Below are 23,582 nucleotides of genomic sequence, written 5' to 3'. Positions count from 1 at the left end.
AGGTAATTAAGACATTCCCAAACTCAATAATAAATAATATCTCTATTGAAAATATAGGTGGGCAGTATAGCAACCCCCCCCCCAATAAATCATACGGCTTTTGTTGATTATCTCATTGAATGATAAAACCGTATTATTTCTCATAATCAGGGAAAAAAATTAACAATGGTAAAAATATTAAGACAGCAGATAAACAAATCATGCAAAGGATGTGTAAACGCAATGTTGGTACAAGGTTTATCATGCCAACGATCCTTGGTCGTGCATATACTTTCCAGCCAATAGAAGGCGGTAGTACAGCAAAAAACGGATTTGTTTGAATTTAAGTAGGTAGAAGAAGAAGAGGAAGCGGATACCCGGAAGACAGTCTGAAGGTCTTATGTTTTGAGTTTAGGTAATGCTGGATAAGAATTTAACGGGGAAATGGGTGTTAAAATAGAGATTTTCAGAGTGAGTAAAACTAAAACTTCACTTAAACTCGCCAAAGTGTATTTACTTTGCATTTCCACGGTTCATTTACAATGCTACGAGATGACGTTTACACATACCGAAGTGTACAGTATTCACGGTGCTTAACTTGTGGTTCTGACCTTTTTTCCTTGTGCAGATGATGCTCTATTTGTCTTTTCCCGTTACCATGTTTTGGATCTCAAACCAGGCAGAGTACTTCGAGGCGTATATTGTTAAGAGAAAGGTCCGCCATTCTTCTTGTCAGTTTCATAGATTTTGTGCTATTCATTCATGCCTCTATTTTTATGATAAATCTTTATTTTTATGGTCCAGAGAGAAATCTTCCCCCCCGACGAAGAATTACAGGTAAGTGAGATACACAGAGCTTATGTTTTTTTTAACGCCTTTTACTTCATAAAGTTAAAAACAAAACAAGTAACATTATAATTTGTTTTTTAGAATAACAATCGAGCAAAATAATGAAAATTATATTCGAAATAGGACAAAATTTTATGTCAAGGTAAAGAGTTTTTTAAGAGATAATTTAAAAAATTGTATAATCTCTAAAGCCACAAATTGTTTTCTAAATAGTTAATCCTCACTTTTTCGACCAGATTACTTGGAACATTTTATCTAAATTTTGTTTCTATGTACTGCTTAATATCACAGTAATTGATTATTATATTGTTTATGTAACATTTATTTCTTTTTTTTCAGAGGAAGGAGTTGGAAAACTTTAAAGAGCGGATGCGCATTCGAAAGGAGCAACAGTTATTAAAAGAAATTACTGAGAACTGAAGGTTTTTTGTTTTGGCAAAATGTTTGTATGTTCAATATAAATTAATACCTTGTATTAATTGTTAGGGAAAAGAGAGTCCTTCGATCTGGAATAGGACCACCGTACAACAGAAAGATATGCAAGGTTAATCGATTTTTAAGGTGTGCTTGGCAATTTTCAAGGATTAATTATACCCAATATGCCTGATGTTAAATTTATTCATGACACATTTCTATACCAGATTTATTAAATTTTGGTATTGTTTTCTTTCTTTGAGTATCTGTGATACACCCTATGTTCTACATTAAAGTTTATTTTTTTGTAACTTCAATTTATTTTGTAAAGGGTAATGAGTGTAAAAATACTTAAAAAATCTGGATGTATATTCTCAATTTTGTTACTCCTACGAGGTATGATCAAACATTTATCAAGAGCAGGAAAAACAAATGTGTACGAATCTGTTGTATTTATTTTCAGAACTAAACATTTAAGTGTATACTGATTCACACTATTGTTAAACCAGTTATTAGCAGAGCTCATGGGATCATTTATTTTCTTGAAAATCATAACTTTTTAGAAGTGCTGTAGTTTTCTGTGTATTTTGTCACAAAAAGTAATGGAACTCATTTATTTGAAGTTCAAATTCACCAACAAAATGCATTGCGCATGGATGTGTGTGTGATTTATGGGAATTTTGTTACATTTACTGCAACGTGTGCTGTTACAAAGATCCTCAATTTTAGATTTGGATGGGCACAATGTAATCAAAAATTTAAGCATTTTCTGTAGATGCTTGTACTGCATTACAATTCAAAGCTATCTTTCTTTTCCGTTATTCATATCATCTTGTGAGGTGTAGGTATAAAATGATCTAAACCTTGGGGGTTGAATTATTTCAAATTAAGTCAATAGGTTTAAACCAATATGTGCCATATATTGCCAAAAAAGGAGGACAAAGAAAAGAACATACAACAGTACAGGTCCTTCTCAAAATATTAGCATATTGTGATAAAGTTCATTATTTTCCATAATGTCATGATGAAAATTTAACATTCATATATTTTAGATTCATTGCACACTAACTGAAATATTTCAGGTCTTTTATTGTCTTAATACGGATGATTTTGGCATACAGCTCATGAAAACCCAAAATTCGTATCTCACAAAATTAGCATATCATTAAAAGGGTCTCTAAACGAGCTATGAACCTAATCATCTGAATCAACGAGTTAACTCTAAACACCTGCAAAAGATTCCTGAGGCCTTTAAAACTCCCAGCCTGGTTCATCACTCAAAACCCCAATCATGGGTAAGACTGCCGACCTGACTGCTGTCCAGAAGGCCACTATTGACACCTTCAAGCAAGAGGGTAAGACACAGAAAGAAATTTCTGAACGAATAGGCTGTTCCCAGAGTGCTGTATCAAGGCACCTTAGTGGGAAGTCTGTGGGAAGGAAAAAGTGTGGCAGAAAACGCTGCACAACGAGAAGAGGTGACCGGACCCTGAGGAAGATTGTGGAGAAGGGCCGATTCCAGACCTTGGGGGACCTGCGGAAGCAGTGGACTGAGTCTGGAGTAGATACATCCAGAGCCACCGTGCACAGGCGTGTGCAGGAAATGGGCTACAGGTGCCGCATTCCCCAGGTCAAGCCACTTTTGAACCAGAAACAGCGGCAGAAGCGCCTGACCTGGGCTACAGAGAAGCAGCACTGGACTGTTGCTCAGTGGTCCAAAGTACTTTTTTCGGATGAAAGCAAATTCTGCATGTCATTCGGAAATCAAGGTGCCAGAGACTGGAGGAAGACTGGGGAGAAGGAAATGCCAAAATGCCAGAAGTCCAGTGTCAAGTACCCACAGTCAGTGATGGTCTGGGGTGCCGTGTCAGCTGCTGGTGTTGGTCCACTGTGTTTTATCAAGGGCAGGGTCAATGCAGCTAGCTATCAGGAGATTTTGGAGCACTTCATGCTTCCATCTGCTGAAAAGCTTTATGGAGATGAAGATTTCATTTTTCAGCACGACCTGGCACCTGCTCACAGTGCCAAAGCCACTGGTAAATGGTTTACTGACCATGGTATCACTGTGCTCAATTGGCCTGCCAACTCTCCTGACCTGAACCCCATAGAGAATCTGTGGGATATTGTGAAGAGAACGTTGAGAGACTCAAGACCCAACACTCTGGATGAGCTAAAGGCCGCTATCGAAGCATCCTGGGCCTCCATAAGACCTCAGCAGTGCCACAGGCTGATTGCCTCCATGCCACGCCGCATTGAAGCAGTCATTTCTGCCAAAGGATTCCCGACCAAGTATTGAGTGCATAACTGTACATGATTATTTGAAGGTTGACGTTTTTTGTATTAAAAACACTTTTCTTTTATTGGTCGGATGATATATGCTAATTTTGTGAGATAGGAATTTTGGGTTTTCATGAGCTGTATGCCAAAATCATCCGTATTAAGACAATAAAAGACCTGAAATATTTCAGTTAGTGTGCAATGAATCTAAAATATATGAATGTTAAATTTTCATCATGACATTATGGAAAATAATGAACTTTATCACAATATGCTAATATTTTGAGAAGGACCTGTATGTAAAACTGTGACATAAAGTATTCTTGAGCGTTAGTTTATTGTATGTGGGATTGAGCTTTTTTGCTTATTTGATTGCTTGAGAACTAATAGTATCTGTGTTTTTTTTTTTTTTTTTTTTTGGTTTAGTCAGGACCAGGGAAACTCTTTTAAAACTCATTAACATCATGACTTAACTTGTCACCCAGCAACACTTTTACTTGGTGAATGATGTGTTGGACACTTCCTGGATACAACTTGTTTTAAGGAGCTTTGACATACTTAGAAATGACACCATGAGCCAACTTACAATCGCTCATTAATCTCTGCAATATGAATACACTGAAGAGAATTGTGATTCCTTGCCCAGACAGCCGTACATTTTGGATGTGTTCCTACAGCTAAAAACAGCTGAAGGTTTTATGATGGATAGGCGTTGACATGTGTTTCCCATAGCTTGGATGATTGCCTTAGTCACATTTGGCAGTGAGAAGTGGCCAATTGTATGTCTCAATTTGTCTGTATACCTATTTACACCTGTTTTTTTTATTTTTTTATTGCGGTCAGTCATTTTGAACATTAGATTCATTGTAATTATGTCAGTGATTTAAAATAGAAAAGTCGGCTCTCCATCAAAAGTTTTTTTAGCTTTATTTTTTTTTGTTTTTCATTATTTTTTTCTGTTTTATAACACGAACCGACATATTTGGCCTGTGTTCGTGAAACGGATTTTGTCTGATTTTGTTGCAGTTATTTTTGAGTGGGCGGAGGGCGATTCAGTCAATACCAGTAATTGACGTTAGATGGCAATATTGTACTTTCTCTGGCTGTACTCTTGAACCATGAGGAAGTGACTGACTTTAAAGTACGCTCCTGTCAAGATGGCACCGAGTGGGCTGAAAGCGGTAGTTGGAGATAGTAAGTAAATCATTGTTCGTAACTTATGAAGTTTGCGAAGATTTTAAAAGTTTTCATAGGCAGTTCAGACTGTTCGGTTGTTCTTGTTGCATCTTAAAGAGCTTAACTTCCATAATAAACTCATGTTCAGACATTCGCTATACCAAATGCTTCTTCCTGTTTTACTCCCAATTAAAACTACACTCCAAACTAAGGAAATAATATTAAAACGCATGTAAAAGACACTGTTGTACCTCAGGTGGTGTTACCAGTATTTTTTTGTAAAAAATGTTTGGCTGTTTTTGCGGCACACTATAAAACTGCGATAGCATAAGATGTAGGCTAACACTTGCTAGCTTATGTAAAAGGAAGTTCGCCGACTTTAAAAAGAACTTAATAATAGACATTTAGGCGTCAACCCAGTACGTGTTACAACTTTGTACGAAGCTTGTCAATTTTGTTATCGATTTTGTCCGGTAAGTCAATCTTAAGTTAGGTGGCAAAAGCACTCGGGACATTTTACTTGGGTGGGTAGGTGAAAATTCCTGTTAAGTTCATTATTCAGAATTTATGACACATTAAAAAGCTTAACAAGTTATATTTTAATTATGATTTCTTGACTGCTTATGTATATTTTCTGTAGAATTCTTATGCTCTAAATTCTCAGGAATGTATTAGTAACTATCTTTGTTTTAAAAATGCTTGTTTTTTTTTTTATATGCTCCGACATTTAACTTCGAATTTTTTCTTCGTTATTTTGTAATTTTAAGCAGATCCATGGGAACCTAGGTTCATAAGGTTGACTGAACACTTTCTAAAGCGCAGTTTCCATTCCCTTTGTAAGATAGGAAAATATAATAAAATCATTAGTGATAAAATGAAAGGAATAAACAGCGCTGTGTTACAAGCTAGACGAGCTTCTCTTGTTTATTTTTTGATTTAATGATAAAGACACTTGCTGGAAATAGTGTTTTACAGCTTGCTGCATGGGGTTATTTTATAGTAACTATAAAGATCAGTTATTATTGTTATTTCTTTCAGTAGTCATCGCTTAAGAGAACGGATGTTTCCAATGCTGCTTTTTTACTTGTTTCACAAACAGCCTCTATATTTGATTTGATTGTGATTTCTTTCTCCTACAGAAATTCTTAACGGGGTCATCAAGAGCGTGAAGAAAGAAGGAGAATGGAAGGTAACCGTTTAAGAGTTTAGGGATGCAGCTTTTTTAACACTACTATTGTGACGCTGACTTATCCTATGTCCATCCATAGGTTTTAATTGTGGATCACATGACCATGAGAATTCTGTCTTCATGCTGCAAGATGTCGGACATTTTGGCTGAGGGCGTGACTAGTACGTGTACAGACGTGTGCCCTCTGGTGCATTGTTAATGCTTGCTGTTAATTTATAAGTCAGATTTTCTTTCAAGGTGCTTAAAACAAATAAATCTTACAGAAGTATATGTTTAGATGATTTTTTAAATTACTTTCTTAGATAAAATAAACTCTTACGTGACAATTCACATAGACAAAATGCTGTATATTCCCTAGATGACCAAACGAGTAGTCACTTAACTGAACTTGCATATCTTAAGTTGGTGTCCTAAATTGGTAAAAAAAAAAACTTTTTCTTTTGAAAAGATGTTAATTATGATACTGATTTTTGCATTTGTACTGACTGATGTGTAATTATTTTCCTCTCTGCTTTGTAGTTGTGGAGGACATCAACAAACGCAGGGAGCCAATCTCAAGTTTGGAGGCCATTTATTTGATTACACCAGGGAAGGAGGTAAACTGTTAACTTTTTTATCATTAATAAGATTACTTTTATGTTGCTCAATAGTCTTTGAAATAAAATACTTTTTTCTTATTACAGTCAGTTGATGCCCTTATCAAAGACTTTAAAGATGCAGCGTTCACGTACAAAGCAGCACACATCTTCTTCACTGACAGTAAGCTGCAAACACTTACTGTAAATCTTACGGGAAAGTTTTCATTGTTGCATTGCAGTAACAAATGGTGTTACAATAAAAATTGAATTTTTAAAAAACTTGTTTTGTTTATGCTTTCTGTTTTCCATAGCCTGTCCTGATGCTCTCTTTGCTGAGATTGGGAAATCCAGAGTGGCCAAGTTTGCCAAGACTTTAAAAGAGATCAATGTTGCGTTCTTGCCCTATGAGTCTCAGGTGGACACACTTTTTTAACTTAATCATTGTATTTTAGATACAGTAGTTATTATAATATTATTTTTAAAGATTAATGTATTTTCAAGCAGAGAGGATCAAAAGCCATGCTTATGTTTTGGGTTATAATATAGTGCTACTGTTAATTATTTAATTATGCAATAGATTGGTTGATAATATATTAGGACCAAATTTAAATAATGCTAAATCTTTTTAATCTCTGCAGGTATTCTCCCTGGATGATCCAACTTCTTTGTCCGCATTCTACAGCTCTGAGAAAATCAATGAAAAAAGCAAAATGATGGAAAACATAGCAGAACAGATTGCAACACTGTGTGACACACTTAACGAGTACCCTGCAATTCGATACCGCAAGTATGAAAACCATACTGTAAAAGATTTGTTTGCCACCCATTTCACTTGCCTGATTGAAGGTGCCTAATTTGCTTCTTTAGGGGACCAGAAGACAACGCTAAACTGGCTGAAGAGATCTACCAGCGCCTTAATGCTCACAAAGCAGACAACCCCAAAATGGGGGAGGTTTGGAAATATTATAATTAGCAGCCTTTCATCTTCAGAAGTTTTTGAATTTTCTTTGCTTTCTGGGTTTTCTTTTTGTATTTATCTTTTTTTTTCCACAAGCTTCACTGAACCTTTTCCTTTTTGCCCTCCTGTTTTCTGTCTTTCTTAGCTTAAATTTCCTTTCTATCAGGATGGGGCTTAACAGGCATGTATTACTGCCCTCTTTTCTCTTTTGAATTCGATAGGCATGCCATCTAAGCATTCGGTTTCTTTTCATTAATGTCAGATTTGCATGTTTGCTTAAATTTTGACTCATGTTTAGCTGCAAAGATTTTGAGTGCATGACTGATTTTTTTATTTTATTTTATTTTTTTGTTATATGAAAGGGTCCAGATAAGGCACGATCTCAACTGCTGATTGTTGATCGTGGGTTTGATCCCGTCTCACCTGTTCTGCATGAGCTGACCTTCCAAGCAATGGCTTACGACTTGCTAGATATAAAACAAGACATCTATACGTATGTCTACATTTTACTCTATATGTAATCTGCCAGTTTTTTATTTTTTACCTAATATGTGTGCTGTTTTTGCAATACTTTTTCCCCATAATCTGTGTAAGTCACTTGCAAGTCACCATAGGTAAATGTGTGTAAGATATTTTAAAAATAATGCTTAATGTATGTTACTGTGATATAAGTTACCAGTCAACCGGCATTGGGAATTCAAAAGCAAGAGAAGTGTTACTGGATGAAGACGATGAGCTCTGGGTTCAGCTCAGGCATTTGCACATTGCAGATGTAACTAAGTAAGTTTATCATATCTAGATATATTGATCCTGTTATGAAGCATGTCCAGGTGTTCTGGTCAATTGCTTTCACCTGATTTTATAATTTAGAGGTTATTAGATAAATCCTCATTACCTCATTTCATATTACTACTACTGCAAATAATAATAATTTTAAAATGCTTATACATTTTATTCACATTATGACAATAGAATTGATAATGACTGTAAAACCTTGACTAGACTGTAAATAATAAATTTGCAGATGTGTGTATTTATGGATTTAGAATATTTGTTTACAAAGAATAAAAACATAATTGCACATTATTAATAGTGTTGTGACTTTCTCTTAACCCATAATTGCAGGAAGGTGACAGAACTTCTTCGCACCTTTTGTGAAAGCAAGAGAATGTGTACTGACAATGTAAGTGCATGTTTTGGTTGAGTTATTACAGATTTCTATTGTAGAAAGCTATGCTTTAAGGCAAATTTGGTATTATATTACCAGCGGTTTTTAATGTCTGCTACTTTTTTGTATTTCAGGCCAATATAAAAGATCTTTCTCAGATGTTAAAGAAGATGCCACAGTATCAGAAGGAGCTCAGCATGGTGAAACGTTTTTTTTAAATCTACCACCATGTTAAGATGCATGATCAAATTTAAAGCTCTAACTGCTTCTTTGCTTTTTTGTTTTCTACTGATTAAATGCAGATATTATGTCAAGTAGTATTTCTTAAACACTGCTTAGTTGAACAGTTTTAGGGTGCTTTTCTTTCCTAGTAAAATAAAATGTTGCCTGGGTCCTTAAATATATTATACTTATATATTTCTTTAACCAATAAATTTTTACACCCTTTCCTTTACAGTACTCTACTCATTTGCACCTAGCCGAAGCCTGTATGAAGAAATTCAAAGCTTCTCTTGACAAACTGTGTGAAGTGGAGCAGGTCAGTAAGGAGTGCTTAACAGACTTCAACTCTGTTGTATTTATCTAAGTCGGTTAAACAGCCCTGCCCCCATTTATTATTTTTCAATGTAGATATAAAAATATTGCTGAAGTTAAAGACAAAAGTTCATCTCGGTCTGAATCTTTTGGCTTCGTGGATTGACTGGCTACATTGACTAGCTGTAACATCATTGCGTGTCACACCGACGTTATCTATCTTGGAGAGAATTGCACTATTCCATGCACTATTAGACCTCAACTTGTTTGCATCTCTCTTTTTCACAGCTTCCCTTGATTTCTCAAATGCACTTGGTACTGGCTGGTGAAACTAAATGGTGAATCATGGTCAGGTTGTTGCATAATAAGCTTGGGAGCAGCAGTAGACACCCATATGTCGACAGAAGTGCAAGAAACTGTTACATAACTGAGTCGATAGGTATTTAGTGTATACGTATTACATGCTGCTATAATAATTTGTCTGCCTGTTGAAGCTGGGAGTGAAGCCACAGTCCAGACAAGTGCCGAACCACATTGTGTTTGTCCCAGACAAACCCCCGGAAGGGATGTGCCCCGTCACATTTAGTTCTGTGTCGGATGAATCTCAAGCACACAGGAAATGAAAGATCAAGGCGTGCTTGCAGTATTATGGGACGCAAGTGTTAATGGGCGCTTTTTGCATGAGCAAAACACTCAACTGCACTAATGGATTGTCAGTATGTCTGAAAGCTGCCTCTTTAATCCTGTAGGAATGAGAACAGTTCTTTCATCTGTCAAGTGTTGGGCAACCAAGAATAAATGTTTGACTCAATGTTGTTGCTTACTAAATTAGCACTGTGAGTCTTTGAGTTTGTTTTGTATTGTGAGCCATCCTCCTTTCAACAAAAACATACATCTAATATTGAGTGTTCTGTGATTAGTTTATGTTGGGTGTACCGAAATGAAGTTTTTAGTGTTGGCATTACAGGCATCATAAACCGTGCAAGGAAGGTTTCAGAATGTAAAGATCTATTGCTGGGTTTGTAATTGTACTGTTGAAAAGGAGACACTGGGACTGATGAATAGATCAAATAAAGTGGAGGAACAGGTTCTATTCTTATCAGCTGCTGTGTCGGTTGAATGTCGGCTGACCTGAGATGATTGACTATTCTTTTCAGTTGCAGTCAGTTGTTAACCAAGAATGTCTTCCCCAGGACCTGGCAATGGGAGCAAATGAAGCGGGGGAACCTCTAAAAGATGCCATGAAGAGCATTGTTCCTGTTCTGCTCAACAGTGAAATTGGCGCTTATGAAAAAATCCGCATTATACTGCTGTACATTTTCCACAAGAAAAAAGGTATGTCCTAATATATTTCAAATCAAATAATACATTTTTATGGGCGCTACTTAATGCTTAACTCTGCATGAGCTAAATAGTGTGTGCATTTTTCATGGAGTGCTTACCAGAATATGAAATGTTTTGAAAACTTTGACCAAATTCACATCTGAGTCTATATATTTAGGCATCGGGGAGGAGAGCCTTACCAAGCTTATTCAACATGCAAATATAACACAGGAAGACAGCAAAATTATCAGCAACATGCAAAACCTGGGTTGTAACATCATAGCTGGGGTACATTTCCTCATATATTTGAGCTTTTACATTCAAGTTTTCATACTACTGTTAATAATATTGTACTCTCTCCTTATTTGTTAACATTAATTATTTTCTGTTAGGACCGCAATGCTGGCAACATGCTGCCAGAGCGCAAGGAGCGAACAGAGAGTACGTACCAACTCTCTAGATGGAGACCCATCATCAAGGACATTATGGAGGTATAAATGATTCATTTAAGATATTTGCTCTTTTCAACCTAAATTTACATTTGTACTTCACACACTCTGGGCATTTTGTTTTACAGAATGCTATCGAAGACAAACTGGATAGGAAACAATGGCCCTTCATCTCTAACCCGGCACCAATCAACACGACTCAGACAGCAGTCAGGTGGGTCCTAAAAATGAAAGTTCAAAACTGTATGTGGTCAGAGTTTTGCATGGTCATATCAAAAATGGCTAATGATATGTTTTGGAGAGAACTCCTATAAAAATAATTATAATTTGACTTTATGTTTAAATTAGATCATGTATCATATAGTGTTGTCTAATAAAAGCTTTTATCATTGTAACTGAATCTTAGTCAAGCAGCTGAGGTTAAAAGGCCAAAAATAAGTCTGCTTTAACCTGAATGCAATGCAGTCCATTAGGGAATTCCCATCATAATGATGCTTTCTCTAAAAACTATGGTCCTTATTTGATGGATAATCTGCATAATGCACAATGTTTTCCTGCTTTTAGCAAAGTGCAGCATTAAATATGAGTAACCCTATATTATGGTGTGGTTGTACAAAACCAGACAACAGGCGTTGAATAATGTTTCATTTGACCTGTGGACCATTATGAAACAGATGAGCATAATGCAGAAAAATCCATTATGCAACATGCTTGTTACCCCCAACAAGAAAAAAAAAAATAAAAATATGATCAATGCATATCTTAATTCTGAAATAGTTACTTGTTGCCAAATAAGTTTTTTTTTTATCTCTAACTCTTACAGCAGTGCACGTTTTGGAAACTGGCACAAAAATAAGTCTCCAACAGAATATCGCTCTGGCCCTCGCTTGATTGTTTTTATGGTTGGAGGTGTGTTGCACTCAGAGATGCGTTCTGCTTATGAAGTCACTCGAAGCACCGAGGGAAAATGGGAAGTGCTTATCGGTGAGCAATTCTTTTTTTTTTACTAAGAATTCTCAAGGCTTTTTCTGCAATAAAGTTTTTCTAATAATCAAATACGTTTTGTCATGACAGGGTCCTCTCACATCCTGACTCCAACCACTTTTCTCAATGACCTAAAGGATCTGAAATAAATGTCCAACTTTAGGTCTTAGTCCCTGATTGGGGACAAAGGAATAAAGGCAGAGTTTTTCATTTGACTGATTGCTGGTGTTCTGTCTTTTAGATTATAATAACTTAATTTGAATATGAAGAGAACTTGTAGATGTAACCGTTAATAGTCTTTAGCTCAGACTTTTATTTTATTGTTAATGTTTTTTTTCCACTTTGATTAAGCTATCATCAACCAATGGTTTGCCAAGATATGTACTCATATAACACACAATGCATTTAGTGAAAATTTTAACTTAATGGGTTCACAATTAAAGTAAAAGTATATAATAGTTTAAAGGCCGCATAAAATATTTTCTGTAGGAAATTGTATATTAGAATCTCAACTGCTGTAATGAAATATTTTGAAATATTGCACAATAACTTTAATATATTGCTGTAAACTTGTGGGATGGGTGTTTTGCTTCTATATTCAATAAAAATAAAACATTTTGAAATGTTTGCTTGTTTTCCTGGACCTTCATCTGATCTGAAGTTAGCAAAAATCCTATTTTTTATCTATTTGCTTTTTAACTGTGAATAAAAGCAGCAGCATTTATATATTTAATAGCTTGGTCAGTAATCTGTTTTCCTTAAATTCTCTTCCTAATTTTGTTTTATAATATTGCGTTAAGGCCTGCTTATAATTTGGAAAATAAAACTTTTGCCTACTTGACAGAAATGTCAACCATATCAGTTTTGTTATTCTGACTGGTCACCACTATATAACACACCCTCCATTTCTGCTACCTGTATGACCCCTTCTCTTTTCCAATGGTTATGGTCAATCTGACAGAGAGAGGTATCCCAATCGTGGTTTTTAGTATAACAATGGCCATCAGTGGGCTCTAGATGGACAAACTGTCTACTTTTAAGGCTAGGCTTAAAACTTTCCTTTTTGATAAAGGTTATAGTTAGAGTGGCTTAGGTTATCCTGAGCTATCTCTGTAGTTATGCTGCTATAGGCTTAGGCTGCTGGAGGACATAATGACCACTTCCACCCTCTGCGCTACATTCTCACACTACTCTCCAATTTTGCATTATTTGCTGTTATTTCAGCTTTTAACCTTGTTCTCCCTTTTCTCTTCCTAGAAGCTACACCTGGCCTGATTCTGTGTCTACCTGTGACACCTTTCTGGAGAGGGGGATCGTTCCAAGCTTCTGCTGGCAACAACTTAATGCTCACCCTCTACCGATGATCCACATAGCCCTGTCTTTTAGTGTTTAACCCTTTCTCTCTCCTAGACATGCTGACTGAGCTTTTACTGTGACTAACTCTATGTGCTCTCTTTCAGACTCTAACCTTGAAAACTGGCTCAGAGTTGATCTGTTCTTTCTTTCTAGGTGAAATGACTAAAGGAGCTACATCCATTAACATTTACTTTTCCTTCCCATAGAAAGTACTCCTGGATCAGTGCTGCTTCTTTGTTCTCTTTGTGTCTCTGCTCTGTTCTCTCAAACCCCCAGTCGGTCGTGGCAGATGGCCGCTCACACTGAGCCTGGTTCTGCTGAAGGTTTCTTCCTGTTAAAAGGGAGTTTTTCATCTCCACTGTCACTACATGCATGCTCAGTATGAGGGATTGCTGCAAAGTCAATGCCAGTGACTGTCCACTGTCTCTACATACTCATCTGGGAGGAGGGAATGCTGCAAGTTTCTGACTGGATGCAATCTGCTGGGTTTCCTTAGATAGAAAAACCTTTTATCCAATTTGAATAAATAACTGAATCTGACTGCACTGTTCAATGGTTAGGATTAATTGGAATGTACAGGGGTTGGACAATGAAACTGAAACACCTGGTTTTAGACCACAATAATTTATTAGTATGGTGTAGGACCTCCTTTTGCGGCCAATACAGCGTCAATTCATCTTGGGAATGACATATACAAGTCCTGCACAGTGGTCAGAGGGATTTTAAGCCATTCTTCTTGCAGGATAGTGGCCAGGTCACTACGTGATACTGGTGGAGGAAAACGTTTCCTGACTCGCTCCTCCAAAACACCTCAAAGTGGCTCAATAATATTTAGATCTGGTGATTGTGCAGGCCATGGGAGATGTTCAACTTCACTTTCATGTTCATCAAACCAATCTTTCACCAGTCTTGCTGTGTGTATTGGTGCATTGTCATCCTGATACACGACACCGCCTTCAGGATACAATGTTTGAACCATTGGATGCACATGATCCTCAAGAATGGTTCGGTAGTCTTTGGCAGTGATGTGCTCATCTAGCACAAGTATTGGGCCAAAGGAATACCATGATATGGCAGCCCAAACCATCACTGATCGACCCCCATGCTTCACTCTGGGCATGCAACAGTCTTGGTACGCTTCTTTGGGGCTTCTCCGCACCGTAACTCTGCCGGACGTGGGGAAAACAGTAAAGGTGGACTCATCAGAGAACACATGTTTCACATTGTCCACAGCCCAAGATTTGCGCTCCTTGCACCATTGAAACAGACGTTTGGCATTGGCATGAGTGACCAAAGGTTTGGCTATAGCAGCCCGGCCGTGTATATTGACCTTGTGGAGCTCCCGACGGACAGTTCTGGTGGAAACAGGAGAGTTGAGATGCACATTTAATTCTGCCGTGATTTGGGCAGCCGTGGTTTTATGTTTTTTGGATACAATCTGGGTTAGCACCCGAACATCCCTTTCAGACAGCTTCCTCTTGCGTCCACAGTTAATCCTGTTGGATGTGGTTCGTCCTTCTTGGTGGTATGCTGACATTACCCTGGATACTGTGGCTCTTGATACATCACAAAGACTTACTGTCTTGGTCACAGATGCGCCAGCAAGACGTGCACCAACAATTTGTCCTCTTTTGAACTCTGGTATGTCACCCATAATGTTGTGTGCATTTCAATATTTTGAGCAAAACTGTGCTCTTATCCTGCTAATTGAACCTTCACACTCTGCTCTTACTGGTGCAATGTGCAATCAATGAAGACTGGCTACCAGGCTGGTCCAATTTAGCCATGAAACCTCCCACACTAAAATGACAGGCGTTTCAGTTTCATTGTCCAACCCCTGTATGTACCTGACTTCTGTGAAGTGACTTGAGACGAAATGTGTTGTGAATTGCCGCTATATAGATAAACCGAATATTGATTGTGCTCGCTTTAAAAGGAGCAAACATCAAGTTTAAGTACAGTGGTGGGTCAAATTGAAGAATGCATACACTTCACAGATAAAGAGATCATCCATCTCTCTGGTGAGGATTATGTTTTTATCCGGGATTATAAACGGTGATATTAAGAAGGGAGGGCTAGCTCGGGTCTTTATAATGATGGGTTAATACTCAGGACTTGGGACTTTATAAAACCACTTTACCGCATCATATCCAACAAGCATTTGGAGTAGCATCAGTTGGAATCATTTTCAAAAAATTGCAGTTCACTTTAAATGTATAATGGAGTTTCTTGCAATCATAAGAAGTGATCATCTATAAGTTACCTAGTTCTCTTTTTTTTTTTCTCTAATTTTTCACAATGACATCTGGTGGAGTTCATTGAAAATCAGAAAATACTGATATGGAGGTAAGACTTTTGTAGCAACACATGTATGCATTTTGTTTTTTTATTATTAGTGCTTTATTCCAAGCTTTCTGCAAAATAGTTTTCTTAAAAGAACTGTTATGCTTTTCCATGTACTTTAAATGACCAAAACCTGAATAAGTTTATTAATAGAGGCAGTTTTATTTTTGTTAGATTTATTTTACCCTTTCAGGTTTACCTGTGACTTATAAACTCTTTCTTATCTGGATGGACTGTAAGAGCTGGAAGAGTACAAATACCTTTGATGTACTTGTTAGTCTGTAAATTAATAAATATTTTTTTTTCCAGCTGCTCCTCAAAGAATTAACCAATGTTATACGCCCCCATACATTAGACAGCAAGCAAGGATAACATTTTATTTACAACTGCCTTTGTTCATTTGAGTGCTAGGCTCTAGACTAGAAATTATAAAAGGGTGATGGCATGCACCCGTTTGTGTTGGGTTGAATTACTGATTTAAATATTTCCCTGAAATGTTTCCTGTTTTTCTAGGCATCAGACAGTAATAATGACCATGGCTCAGAAACGTTGGTCTGTGTGACACAGAGTATGCCAGATATCGAGAGGAGGCAACTGTTGGCACCAGAAAATCAGTTGCAAGTTCCTTCTCAGCGTCACCGCTCCAGTTCTTTAAGGGTCTGTTCTGTTAAATACTTACTGTAAATATGAGAAATTCCCACTACGTACTCCAAGGTTGAATCATAAAATGTTCATGTGGCCTATTTTTCTCCCAATCTTTTCACACAATGTAAAAAGGAAGAATCCCCTGAAGAACAACTAAAGTTTTTCAGTATGATCACCCATGGCCAGCGTGGGCGTATAGAGGACCAGCGCTGCAATTTGGATCCTAGCAGAGGTGCTCCCTGTTCACTCAAGCACATAATACCTTCTGCAAGTATATCAAACATAATTGATGAAATGGGCTTTTAACAATCATTTTAATTCAGAATTCTTTAAAATAGATAATGTTTGCAAAAACTACACTTCAATTTTTTTTGTGTATTTTATTCTTAGATCCTGATTTACTTTTAAAGCTTTTGACCCAAAGCGGACGGCTGGATGACCAGCGAGTATCTTTTTCATCATTACCTGTATTAAAGAATAAAGATGGCGACTCTTATGGAGATTCAAGCTACTTTTTTAATTTAGTCTCAAAAGTCCAGGTTAGTTTCTTTTCACTTTCAGTTATTTTTTTTACCACTTTAATTAAAATATACAAAAAAAAAACAGATTGATGCTCCCAGTGTTTGGACGGAATATTAGAAAACATGTTTAATATTTCTGTCTTTTCTGTTTGGTGTATAAAACCTAAAATTATTTTATGTGCTGTCGAATTCTGAAAAGAGAATTGCTGGTCTAATGCATTTCAGGGCTCCAGGATGGATGATCAAAGGTGTTTCCTACCTGAAGAGGCACAGATTTCTCAAAAAAATGAAACATTAGTGCCTGCTTTGGGTCTAGTTTGCTCAGCCTCCTTCAGCACAAACTCTGATATAAATCGACCAAGGAATAAAGAGAAACAACAATGTGCATCAAATCTTACTTCTCAAGCAACACCCAGCCCCCAACTCAGTCTAAACACAACTCCCCAAGGTTAGAAGCATGCTTTTTTTGATTGTTGGTCAGATATTTTGAAATAATTGTATACATATTTGATCTTGAAATCTGGTTTTAATTTTTTTCTTTACTAGATGCTGAAATGCTCTTCAATTTGCTGGGAAACGTTCAGGGCAGACGACTTGATGACCAGCGTATGTTTCTTCCATCATTACCAGGAATACAGAACGGAGGCACCACATCAACATTAACTCCTGCTGAAATGGAAGCAAGAAATCTATGTTATTTGGTTGCCAGAGTCCAGGTTGTATAAGTCATAGTTTTCATGTATATTAAGTAATATGTTGGATGATCTAGAGTTACCCAACATTTATTTTGATAACATATTTTCCTGAGATAGGGCTCAAGGATGGATGAACAAAGATGCTCTGCACCACAAGTCCTTAAACATTTGAGCACCCCTTCGAGTCAACGCAAAAACCTCATAACTGATGCATCTGATAAACCTCCCCAGAGTTCTGCACTCTTTAATACTGATCACCAATGGCAGGTTAGATATCTTTCTGTAAAATATGCGGCTTATAGTTTTAGCGACAAAGTCCTGTTCTGGTTTTAGCCAGTTATATCAGTGATCAGAGGTCTATGCTTTTTTTTTTTTTTACTTTTTCTAATTTAGGATTTATCTACAGCTGAGCAGGAGCACTTTTTTGAGACAATAGGACATGCACAAAGTGCACGTATGGAAGAGCAACGGTGCTATTTACAACCTTGCAGAAGCACAGCTGCCACTCCAGTGCACAATGGAGGCCCTTTGAATAATGAGCTCATAGGTCAGTAAAACACACAGGACAAGATAGTGCAAATTTGATTCTGTCTGTGAAATGTCAGAAATAACTTGAATATCCTCAACAGGGTCTAAACCTATTGCATTTGTCAATAGTGAGAGCTCTAGTCAGGCACCGCTACAGCATGATCAACATAGTCTGCTGCCAGGGATTGGTGGAAAATCTGAAGCAAAGGAAAATGCAAGTAATCCAAAGGCTAACTTCTCAGTAAGTTATACATTTGGTATACTTTATTGGATAGGTTACCATGTAAAAAAAAAAAAACTAAATAATCACTGAGCTTTTATGGCTTTTAGGTTTAGAATTGATTCAGTTTCTTTACTATGTAAAAATTATGTATTTCATCAATATTTTCTGTAAAAACACATTGAACTATTTAATGAAAATTTAGGAAAAAAAATTAGCTATGGCTGCATTTAACTATTTTTATAAACTGCTTCTCCAGTGGTGAGGCATTTATGTAGTTTATCCCTTCCCTAGGTCTCACCACCATATATTATTGTGAATGAAGGAACTCCTTCTTCATCAAGGAAGTCCTATTGCAGAAGTTCCTCTCATCCTCAAATAGCTAATGCAGATTCGAGCTCTACCTTGGCCCTACCCATGTCTGCTTCATTTACCCCCGAGACTGAAGTCAGGATGAATCAAAACTCACAAGCACAGGTAGAAATATGTTCACCTTCACCTTTCTTAAAAGTGTAGAGTGTGAAAAAGATATTTTGAAAGTCATCTAACGTAGCCTAAATACACAGTGAATTGTTTACATTGTATATGGGGTACAGTCACATGCTGCATTACTGCTGGGGTGCAGCATGTGATTGTACTGCAGAATGAATTTCAGCTAATTATTTTGTAAGGGAAAATTGAGCCCCCTTGTTATTAGATAATGTTTCAATATCTTTCTTATTTGAGTAAAATTCTGGACCTGGTCTACAATAGACCACTGTGAATAAAATATGTGTGTCTGATGACAACTGTGAGATATGTGTTGTGTTCTTTATTTTATTTTCCTCCCAATAGATGACGTTGAAAGTATCACTGAGTATAACACCACAGCCGGTAAGCTCTACCACAGAGTAGGAATGTTTTGTATTTGCACAAATTAATTGTTAAAAAAGGTCTTGGAACATCTATTTGTCTTTTTGTCTGTTTCAGGGATTTAAGAATGACTATGAAATACCAGAAATCTTTCTTACACTTGGTGCTCCAGGGGACAATGTTGTGATTCCTCTAAGTCCAGTATTTGGTAGACCACTATCCTTAGATGTAAATCTTGTGCCCAAAACATATTCTAAATCTAGGCATACCTCTCCAAGAAAGGCAAGTCCTAGAAAAGCCCATTCACGGCCATCATCTCCCTACCGGGAGAAAGAACATCCTGTGATTTCAGGCCCAAATGAGAAGGAGAAACGTTTGGCTGGCCCTGTCAGTCCAGAAAAAGAATCCTTTTTTCTAAATGAGAATATGCGCACAGCCCAGATGCACAAGGCAACAGATGTAGGACCAGATAAATGTAAAGAGGTTCATAAAAAAGGAAAAGAAAAAGTAGAGCAAGGTAAAGGAAAGGGAGCTAGAAAGAAGGATAATAAATAAGTCTGGATAGACATTATATGTACATACAAATAATAGTAGTTAAATTTGAAATATAAAAAAGTTAGACAATGAGAATGTATTTTTTTTTGCTTTGTTTTGAAATAGTGCAAGTATTTACACACCTCTGCTGAAGTGTAGGTTTTATGAGATATGTTTGTCATTAAAGATTTGTATATAGTATATTTTGTGTGTTGCAGCTTGTCTTTTGAGCTGTGGTGTGAGTGGGAGATGATTATTTATGTTTTTGACATTTTTTTTCTCTTTTTATTATTAATAGGTAATGCATGTATTCTGTAAATTAAAGGATAGATATCGTTTTCAGCATAACAACAGTTGTGTAACATGTGTTTAGGTAAAAAAACAAAACGTTTTAATAATAAAATAAAAATTAAACCTGGTATAATTTTCTTGATTATCTGAAATAAATGCAGAATTTGCCACCGCCAATAATGAAAAAGAAGTTACCCCTGATTATAGCACAAATTATGATTATTATTTATAAAAAAGTTTAGTCAAGAATTGGGGGAATAGATCACTATTGGAGTAAATTGTGTGTACACTAATGAAAAACGTATGAATTATATCAAACTGCAAACATAGATGATTATTTGTATAATGTCTTGAATGGTGCACTGTCAGTTGGTATTCATTAATATTTTTAACTAGAGTATATATTACTGACATCCTCTGTAGGTAAAGAAGTTGCACATGGGTAATTAATGATACTGTTAGAGAAGAAAAACACTACTTTTTAAGTATCATGACTCACTTCTCAGCTTGATGACCTGTCTCTTAATGTCCATGTGCTCCTATTCCTTCAATTCATGCTGAATTCACTGCTCATTCTGTGAGACCTTTAAAGTTTTGTATTATCAATTGTGAAATAATTTTTTTATAGACACCTAAATAATTTATACATTCAACAGCCTGGCCCTTATCAGTTTTGACTATTTGGCAAGACTCTGTTCTCCAGTTCCTTAAGTCTGGTCACATACTTGTCTTCACAGATGTAAGATTTTTTATCAGTTTGCCACTGCAGAATAAAATTAGGAAAATAAAATAGGAAAACAGTCAACTTTCTATTGATATATCTGCAGCTCAGTTGCTGGAATGTAATGAGCTCATCTGAAAATGCATTTATTCACCATAAAATATAGGTTAAAATCCATGTTCTTTCTTGTCTCTAAGCAACAAATATTTGATTCTTTCCGGCCTGCATGGTTTTCTGTGTAGAGTTGGCATGTTTCCCAGTATTGGGGGGTCTTTGGATACACCGTCTTTCCCCCTATGTCAAAAAACATCCACATTAGATCAAGTAGGGAGTTATTTAACCTTAAGAGTGAAAGTGAGCATGGATGGATTTATGTCTTCTGTGACACTGTTTTGGCCTCTCATCCGATGACAGCTGTGATCGGCTCACCTGCCCTGTGACTGTGACAAGACAAAGCAGGTTTGGAAAACGGATAAATGGATTTATGTTGTTTCACTATCACACTGTCACCTACGTGTCTTTATTAATCCTCTTCAGTGAAGTAATAAGTATTTAATTTAATATTCCACTATCCAGGCTGAGGTTTCAGAGGAATAACATTGCAGTGGATATAAATCTTTCAGCTGTCTGAAATAAAATAGGTCTGCACACCATTCCATACAAGCTGAGAAAGGATAATGTATCACCTTGAAATGCAGAGGACGAACAGTTGCCTTCTAGGTTGGGCTGACACCCAAAATAAGACCTGTGCCAGTAAACAAGATTTTTAAGAAGCTACAGCTGTAACAGTAACATGAATGATGACTAACGTCAGGGTTAGGATAGTAAAAACAATTTTGGAAAAACAGAAAAAGAAATCGGTATTCTGCACAATCTTTGATGTGCATTTAGAATATACTATTTATGCAAAGTTATCTTTTGTGATTTAGTGTTTTTACCTACATATCTCAAAATGTCCTTAATGTTATCTTAATAAATAGCTGGGTCATAGTGGAAATAAATCTGCCATAATAAAAAGCATTGCCATTTTTATATAAACCGGGATAGGTTCAGTTTGCTATTTCATCAAATGTTTTAAATATGTTTTGGTGTTAGTGTTTTTGAGTCTTAGAATCCTTCAATATGTTACATTACTACTGTTGGAGTCATTCTGTTGGTTAGCGTGAAATAATGCAGGTGAAAAAAACATGCATCTATTTTTAAAGCGTAGATGGGAATAAACATGGACAGTAGGTTGTGAGTAGTCGCCTTCAGAGGATATTTTAAAAAATGAGCCTGTGCACCAAGCTGTTAAACTGTGATAAAATATGATAGCATGTCTTGTGAAGAAGAGGCTGAGAAGAAACTGTTAAATTTAACTTTGACAGGAACACAGTGAACCTTAGGGAACCTCTTTATAGACCTGACAAATTCCTAATCTAAAGCTAATTATGTTGAAACAAATGTATTTTATTTTAACCCAATCTTGTTTGTAATTTTTTACAATATGTGTGACTACATGTTGTATGAATGAATGTAATTTTCTGAACTCTGTAGTGTTTCTGTTGCTTCAACTAAACTAGCGAAACTGATACTACTGACATTTCTCATGACCGTTGCAGTCATGCACAACAACACATTTAGCAAGGTTATTTAATCAGTGTTTTATTGAATGTGCACAGAAGGCTGTGCTGGAAGAAAGGGCAGTTGCTTGAGTCTGTTACATGATACCGTCTTGGCAGAAACTGTCTTTGCTCCAAGTGCTTTGATGGTCCCTCTTTGACACTTGTCTATAAGACTGCTTAAGCCAATGCCTAAAATATCTTGGCAAACTGATATGCGACTTCTTACTTTGAAGTGTTTATATCAGTCTAGCAACTGAAGACTGCTGTGCTTCTTGTAATGTAATGAACATGCTCTGTATGTTGAAGCAAGCCTTTACTGACAGCTCAGTGCTCATCCTCCTACATTTATGAGCCTCTTTTAAGTGCTGTTGTTTAACACTTAGGCTATGAATGTTTTGTTCAGTTTCATTCATGTCTTTCAAGTAGTTATTTTAATGCTACCCATGCCAAACATGAAAATAAATAAATAGCCAAACATATTATATGCATGCTGCAAATATGCTTAATTTATAGAAGGACTGGTCTCATTGATACAAAAGAGTGATACCCTGCCTCCTATCTGCTTAAACAATTATTTAATTAGTTTAAGCGTTGAACAGACATTGCTAATATGGATCTAAATTTAGTCCAGATTAAAAACATTACAAAAAACAAAAGTACAGTGAATAAAATAATTTATTTTGCACATGTTACAACAGAATTTTCATATTTTATGAAGTCTGTTGAATGGTCCTTCAGATTGTGTTTCTTACTCAGCAGCATCAGACTGCGAAAGAGAAAAGAAAAAAAGTTACGTTTAATTGACAGTATTCATATTAATTTACAAAACTTGGGTCATTACTTGAATGCCTGGCTGACCTAACCTTTGATGTGCGCTCATCTACTTTTCAAATAAACCAGTCAACACTGTATACATGAGCTTTGTGGCAAGAACAGTTGATCATAAATTTAGAGCACAGTTGGGATTCCCATTGAGATGTAATGACTTCCACACTGCTTAACTTTCAGGGCACTTGAGCCAACAAGCAGCTACATTTGTGGTGGCTGAAGCCCTGCAATGACTACTGGATAACAATAAGCCGATTGTCATTCCAGATCAGTGTCTCACTTTTCCAGGCACTCATTGGCTCACTAAAAGCCATACCATAAAGTAAAACATTATCACGACAAAGGCTTCAGTTGGGTTAGGTGCTCCCATTGCCTGTAAATTATGGTTATAATTATAATTTATAATAAAAATGTTTACAGTAAATATTACTTCAGGTGGCCTGAGAAATGTTATATTATTCTGTCATCCAAATCTTACTCAGTGAATTCTGTTGACAGATTATAAGTTATTCTAACTTTTCTAGTGTGTAATTAGCTGAGAAAATTGTCTAAATAAATACCTTTCC

At 36.4% G+C, this 23,582-nt stretch overlaps 3 protein-coding genes across 3 annotated transcripts; all 3 read left to right on the top strand.

Moving 5' to 3' along the window:
- The first annotated feature begins 301 nt into the window (after positions 1 to 301).
- On the top strand, positions 302 to 1,899 carry LOC124865258 (protein PET100 homolog, mitochondrial). The gene is made up of 4 exons (XM_047360216.1): positions 302 to 450; positions 608 to 694; positions 784 to 816; positions 1,168 to 1,899. Exons 1-4 carry the CDS (start codon positions 424 to 426, stop codon positions 1,246 to 1,248), a joined length of 228 nt encoding a protein of 75 aa, XP_047216172.1. The 5' UTR covers positions 302 to 423; the 3' UTR covers positions 1,249 to 1,899.
- Positions 1,900 to 3,815: 1,916 nt separating this feature from the next.
- stxbp2 (syntaxin binding protein 2) lies at positions 3,816 to 12,505 on the top strand. The gene is made up of 19 exons (XM_047360215.1): positions 3,816 to 4,713; positions 5,835 to 5,884; positions 5,964 to 6,045; positions 6,404 to 6,480; positions 6,568 to 6,643; positions 6,774 to 6,877; positions 7,101 to 7,249; positions 7,330 to 7,414; positions 7,783 to 7,913; positions 8,093 to 8,200; positions 8,546 to 8,603; positions 8,723 to 8,788; positions 9,046 to 9,126; positions 10,316 to 10,457; positions 10,624 to 10,733; positions 10,838 to 10,936; positions 11,023 to 11,108; positions 11,718 to 11,878; positions 11,969 to 12,505. Exons 1-19 carry the CDS (start codon positions 4,677 to 4,679, stop codon positions 12,025 to 12,027), a joined length of 1,761 nt encoding a protein of 586 aa, XP_047216171.1. The 5' UTR covers positions 3,816 to 4,676; the 3' UTR covers positions 12,028 to 12,505.
- A 2,872-nt stretch (positions 12,506 to 15,377) lies between these two features.
- LOC124865256 lies at positions 15,378 to 22,667 on the top strand. Its single transcript, XM_047360214.1, has 12 exons — positions 15,378 to 15,580; positions 16,091 to 16,234; positions 16,355 to 16,454; positions 16,613 to 16,761; positions 16,969 to 17,191; positions 17,290 to 17,459; positions 17,556 to 17,705; positions 17,832 to 17,985; positions 18,068 to 18,207; positions 18,481 to 18,663; positions 19,021 to 19,059; positions 19,156 to 22,667. The coding sequence occupies exons 1-12, from the start codon at positions 15,575 to 15,577 to the stop codon at positions 19,591 to 19,593; spliced, it is 1,896 nt and encodes a 631-aa protein (XP_047216170.1). The 5' UTR covers positions 15,378 to 15,574; the 3' UTR covers positions 19,594 to 22,667.
- The last annotated feature ends 915 nt before the right edge of the window (positions 22,668 to 23,582 follow it).

Source organism: Girardinichthys multiradiatus, unplaced genomic scaffold (genome assembly GCF_021462225.1).
Source record: "Girardinichthys multiradiatus isolate DD_20200921_A unplaced genomic scaffold, DD_fGirMul_XY1 scaffold_64, whole genome shotgun sequence".
Classification (NCBI taxonomy): Eukaryota; Metazoa; Chordata; class Actinopteri; order Cyprinodontiformes; family Goodeidae; genus Girardinichthys; species Girardinichthys multiradiatus.
Note: the sequence above shows the minus strand (reverse complement) of the source record. Positions and strands in the feature narration are given on the sequence as shown.

Bases quoted from the DNA above. Each gene is read 5' to 3' on its own strand.
- stxbp2 (XM_047360215.1), top strand. From the start codon at position 4,677: ATGGCACCGAGTGGGCTGAAAGCGGTAGTTGGAGATA. The intron at 6,878-7,100 runs GTGGACACACTT...TAATCTCTGCAG, and splicing joins TCTTGCCCTATGAGTCTCAG to GTATTCTCCCTGGATGATCC. The intron at 11,109-11,717 runs GTGGGTCCTAAA...TAACTCTTACAG, and splicing joins ACGACTCAGACAGCAGTCAG to CAGTGCACGTTTTGGAAACT.
- LOC124865258 (XM_047360216.1), top strand. From the start codon at position 424: ATGGGTGTTAAAATAGAGATTTTCAGA. The intron at 451-607 runs GTGAGTAAAACT...TTCCTTGTGCAG, and splicing joins TTAAAATAGAGATTTTCAGA to ATGATGCTCTATTTGTCTTT. The intron at 817-1,167 runs GTAAGTGAGATA...CTTTTTTTTCAG, and splicing joins CCCCCGACGAAGAATTACAG to AGGAAGGAGTTGGAAAACTT.
- LOC124865256 (XM_047360214.1), top strand. The intron at 17,460-17,555 runs GTTGTATAAGTC...TTCCTGAGATAG, and splicing joins ATTTGGTTGCCAGAGTCCAG to GGCTCAAGGATGGATGAACA. The intron at 17,706-17,831 runs GTTAGATATCTT...TTTCTAATTTAG, and splicing joins ATACTGATCACCAATGGCAG to GATTTATCTACAGCTGAGCA.